The sequence below is a fragment of the Vicia villosa genome, linkage group LG4, assembly GCF_029867415.1.
Source record: "Vicia villosa cultivar HV-30 ecotype Madison, WI linkage group LG4, Vvil1.0, whole genome shotgun sequence".
Lineage (NCBI taxonomy): Eukaryota > Viridiplantae > Streptophyta > Magnoliopsida > Fabales > Fabaceae > Vicia > Vicia villosa.
In genome coordinates, this window is record NC_081183.1 from 176,111,609 (window position 1) to 176,117,258 (window position 5,650).

General features: G+C 31.5%; 1 protein-coding gene across 1 annotated transcript; it reads right to left on the minus strand.

Annotated features, from left to right (window-relative positions):
- Positions 1-1,627: 1,627 nt before the first annotated feature.
- LOC131600385 (rust resistance kinase Lr10-like) lies at positions 1,628-5,403 on the minus strand. The gene is made up of 2 exons (XM_058872551.1): positions 4,739-5,403; positions 1,628-2,882 (listed from the first exon to the last, which is right to left on the minus strand). Exons 1-2 carry the CDS (start codon positions 5,373-5,375, stop codon positions 1,768-1,770), a joined length of 1,752 nt encoding a protein of 583 aa, XP_058728534.1. The 5' UTR covers positions 5,376-5,403; the 3' UTR covers positions 1,628-1,767.
- Positions 5,404-5,650: the final 247 nt, after the last annotated feature.

The following is a 5,650-nucleotide window of genomic DNA, read 5'->3' on the forward strand; positions in this document are numbered from 1 at the left end:
AAATGGATGCTTTCTACCCCATCGGGTTAGCTCAGGTCGACTCATGATTAAATGCAAGGAATTCTATAGGTCGACGCACATAATTCATAGGTCGACGCAAGTTGAAGGAAAGTGGATTTTCTGTCTTTTTGGGTTGCTCAGGTCGACCCAGGCTTTTGTGTAGGTCGACCTACACTGTGTAAAAACTCATAAATCACCATTTTTATCCTCTAATCCCCTCATACAACACCCACTAACCCATACACCATTTATACATCAATTGAAATCAATTTACTACACATGTAAGGTTCCTAAACTTATTTCTAATCATGGGTTCACATACAAATATCATCAAACATACTTAGAATTACAATTTCATAGAAATCTAGTATGAACCCTAACAACTTCAAATTCAATTTCCACACAATCATGGATAACAACATACAATCAAAACCCCATCATATAAACCTCTATCGATCCACCCAATGCTCCACAAATCATTCATCAACAACATCAAGATTGCAATTCTCACATAAACATGGATATTCAATTATGAAACCTAGTCTCTACCATACCCATCATCATGTCAACCCTTATAGAGTAAGAACCCCACCCTTACCTTAGCAAAAGCTTCATCTTCTTCAATTGAGTCCTTCCTCTTCATGCCATAGCTTCCCTCTTCTTTCTCTTCTTTCTCTTCTTTTTCTTTTTTCTCCATAAAATGAGTTATGAGACTAAATCTCTAAAACCCTAAGTCTTACTACCTCACTAATGGGCTTAACCCATAACTCATCCATTGTGTTATATTTCTTCCACTTAGGCCCAATTCTTAATATTCCTCTAGTTACTCAATTAAGCCAAATAACACACATAAATAAATAATCACATAACATAACGAATATTATTTCCAATAATATTCCACAACTACAATTGATCCATAATGCAAATAATACTAACTCGCAATTTTATTTCTCTGACTAATCTGACCACAACTTAACTGCTCAAATCAACATATTAATCCAATTACGCCTTTAGAATAATACCGATAAATCCCGACTTCGACTAATTCAACTGAATAAATCCTTAATTAATTTAATTAAATAATGAATTAAATTCGGGGCGTTACAAGGGACGTTTTCTATATTTGCATCATATTGTCCTTCATATACCTAAGGTTGAGGTATTTATAGAGGCCTATGGGTCTAGATTTTGGAGATCCTAAGAAGTAGTAACGTTCTACCTTGACCATGAAGCTCTCGAATTGCTTACTTATCAAGAATCGTTGTAATGACTGCTTCCACATGTGGTTATGGACATCTTACACGCCAATATTCATGTTTCCCCCTGGGCGAGCCATTGGTGTGAGGGACTCATGTCTATGTGATACACCTTTAGGCGGACACCTACTACATGTTGGTCCTCGTGTCGCCTTACCTTTTGCATATATATATATATATATATATATATATATATATATATATATATATATATATATATATATATATATATATATATATATATATATATATATATATATATATATATATATATATATATACACATTAAGGTAATATAAAAATATTCAACAGTTAGATTGGTGAAATTTATTATCAATAAAGAGTTATTAGACAATGTAACTTGAGTAAGAATTATTCATTGACTAACTTGATACCCACTTACATTATCCTTTATTAAATTGACTAATATAAAATTCTGATAAAAAGAAACATGTTATTGTTATTCGCAATGAACATTTATTTAATAAATATATGTATAACTAGCATATATCTAATCTAACTCTTGAATCATATCTAGCTCCAAATTCATACGTTCTACAACAATATTAGCAATTGTGTTAGTTGAAGTTGTAGGTCCGAAAGGATTGCTTGGTACTTTTAATTTGTCCCCTTCTCCTTGAAGCATTTGCAACACAGTTTTAATTGTTGGACGATGTAAAGGGTGCCATTGGATACACCAAAGTCCTACAATCGCTATTTTTCTTGCAATTCTAAAGTCACCCTCTTCATCGACAGAGATTTGTATATCTCCCCCTTCAAGTAAATTGTGGATCCATTCTGGATACATAATCTGAATATTTTCTTCTTCATCGGTTATTTTTGTGTTCTTTCTTCCCCCAACCATCTCCAACAATAACATACCATAACTGTATATATCAGACTTATAAGAGACATTTCCAAAGTTTCTAGAAAAAACTTCAGGTGCCATGTAGCCTAATGTTCCTTTAGCCGAAGTCATTGATACAACACTTTGATTTTTTGAACACATCTTAGCCAAACCAAAATCTGTAATCTTTGCAGTGAAATTGTCATCTAGCATGACATTATAAGGATTGATGTCAAAGTGTAGAATTGTTTGATCACAACCTTGGTGAAGATACTCAATGCCATTTGCTATGCCTAGAGCAATTTGTTGCAGCTTATCCCATCCAAGAAAATTATCTTTGTTATTTGGTGGAGAAATGAATTTATCCAACGAACCATTTGAAAAATAGTCATAGACTAAAGCACGATGAAATCCATCCGCGCAAAAGCCAATCAAACGAACTACATTGATGTGGTGGATTTTGCCCATGGTTCCCACTTCATTTATGAAATCCTTTCCATCTCCTTCTACATTATTAAGTATCTTCACGGCAACTTGAATCTCATTTGACAACTTACCTTTATAAACAGTTCCATGAGCCCCTTCACCTAACCTATCTCTAAATTTATGTGTGATTCTCTTTATATCAGCATAAGAGAATCTAGTTGGCTTTAAAGCCTTGTAGTCCTTTAAAAAGTTTTCAATTCTTGCATGATCTTCGTCTTTCATTTTAAAATAGCGGTATATTTGAAAAACTCCACCAAATAAAAGAACAAGTACAGTTGAGCCAATAATTACACCTGCAAATTAATTATTTAATATTATTAATTAACTACCACCGACATATTAATATATACTCCCTCCGTCTCATAATAAGTGTCTCATTTGCACTTTTTTCATGTCTCAAAATAAATGTCTCTTTAGAAAACCAATGCAACATTTATTAATTTTTTCCACTACTATACCCCTATTTATTAACTTTCATGTTTTTCAACTATTCTACTATCTATAAGAAATAAGGGTATTTTAGTAAATGATATTAACTTTATCATTAAAATCAACACATTCAATCATTTTCTTAAGAACCGCACAAAACTCAAATAGGACACTTATTATGAGACGGAGGGAGTAATAAATAACTTAGAGCATCTCCAATGGTGCAACTTACATTTGAGTTCTTTATGGGACCCACTAAACCACATCATATTAAAAGAATTTATTTTATTTTAACTTTAATAAAAATTTGATATGGGTCCCACAACTTTACCTCATAACTTCATTTGATTGGGTACTACAATCTCTTAGTTGTTGCATTGCAATGCAACTCTATTATGACATGACAATTTTTTTAAATATTTAATTATTAAATTAATGGTACATGTGGAGAACTCAATAGAAGAAACCACCATTGGAGATGGTCTTATAGTTTATAAATTCATATCACTATTTGATATCCATTCACAAATTTATAGTATTTTTTCACTGAGTTTAAAAGAGTTTTTGAGATGCTACTTGAAGTAGTATTTAAACTAGGGGTGGCAAAACGGCCCGCCCGCCCCGTCCGCCGCCCGCCCCGTCTTATGCCCGCTAAATAAAATGGGCATCAAAATCATGTTTGCCCCGCCAAAATGGCGGGTTGACGGGCGGCGGGCTTACCCGTCTATTTTTATTTATATTTTCTAAATAGATTAATATGCTTTTTTTACCTTTTAATTAAAATTTTCACTTATTTTTTAAAACAATTTTTTATAAATGTAATTTTTTAACAAATTTACTCTAAAAAGTATTACATGTATTTATAAATAAATGTATAAAATAAACCATCAAGAATTGCAATTACTAGAATTAACTAAAAAAAAGTGAGTTTTGGAGGAGGAGCGGGTTTTGGCGAGCGGCGGGCTTTGGCGGGGCGGTTACATGATTTAGTTTTACCAAATACTTTAAATTAACTCAACTAGCTTATTTGTTATATATAAGTGTATGTTATCAATAAACTTACATGTTATTTATTGTTTAAGAGATGTTTGTTTAATGGTAAAAAAAATGATTTCACAATCTGAAGATATATGATTGAAATCTCACGTTAAAAGATGCTATTAGTTTTATTGTTACTAATAATAATTCTCATTTTCTAGTTTTTTTTATAAAAAATGTTAGATCGATTATTTACTCTAAACTCCAAAACTTTATATGTTATTCGCTATCTCTTATAAAATAAGTTTAATATACAATACTTTTCTAGTAATATAGACTAAATTTATTTTATTCTATAAAAGAAATTTTGATTATTTTAAAATATTAAAATTAAAGTCTTTGATCTCTTAAATGCACAAATTATTTCTTATAATATATTGTAGTAGATAAACGAAAATTAAAAAGTGAAAAAAAAAAATTATATATACGAAAAGTGAAAATCAGGTAAAATAGTATGAGTTTAAAGGTAGTGCACTGACAGTGTAAACAAACTTTACACATACATCCAATTAAAATATTTACACTTGTCCTGTCATATTAGTTTTTTTTAAATTAAATTATGTTTTAATTGGATACATGATTGTGATTGATTGACAGTGTAAAAACAGTGCATATCCCTTTTTCTCAAATAGTATTAACCCCTAAAATATTGTGTGAATCCGAACCAAATTCAAAATTATACCTGTAGAGGTTAAAATAATCTTCTTTGATTTGTGCTTACATTCTAAGCATCTTCTGTGAAAAATTGTTTCCGACCATGACAGTGAGATTGAGTTTTGTTGTATCCCATTTACGGTATCTTCCGAAAGAATAAGGGGCGAAACTGGTCGAGACAGTTTGTTGCAGAAAACAAGGCATGATTCAACCATATTCTCGTTAAATCCTGCCATATAAATTGGACAAGAAACCATGTCCTGCTGGTAAGCGATGTCTTTCCTCAGATAACGCCGTCCTAATGAAGAACAATCGAATAAGCTAGTATTGGTAAGATCCTGGTATCCCGAATCCAACCAAGAATGAATCCGAAAAGGAAAAATTGATGAAGAGAAATTGTGGTGAAGAAAGAGGCGTGGAAGACAATTTTCAGCATCACATGCTTCTAATGTATGCGATGTGTAGTTAATTTCTTTGACGAGGAGTCTTATAGGTACTGGGTATGCTGGTAGTTCAAGAATCATGCTGTTATCATGTGTGCAGGTTAGATTGAAAGGACATGCCATGGATGGGAATGGGACATCCTCGCTATTTGCAAGCAGCGATATTAGCAAAGTTATTGCTAATATTGTCAACATGAAAGAAGAAATGTGATTGCAAATCATTTCATACTTTTAATGTATGTTTGAGTTAGGGAGGTGTAGTCTTTGAGTATTATATATCATTTTACATTCAGAGGGTTATTATTAAGTCAGGTCATTCTTATCTTATGGTTAAATATGTTTTTCGTCTTTATAAATAATTTAAAATATAAAATAGTCGTACAGTGTCATTCAATAAAAAATCATCAATCTATGATATCATTAAAATTTATTTAAAATAAAATAGTGATTTAATTGAAAACATGGTTGTGATTTTACACTATCAATATATCACACAT

Excerpts from the sequence above, each read along its gene's own strand:
- LOC131600385 (XM_058872551.1), bottom strand. The coding sequence starts at position 5,375 with ATGATTTGCAATCACATTTCTTCTTTCATGTTGACAATATTAGCAATA. Across the intron at positions 2,883-4,738 it reads GATTATTTTAACCTCTACAG|GTGTAATTATTGGCTCAACT; the intron begins GTATAATTTTGA and ends ATTAATTTGCAG.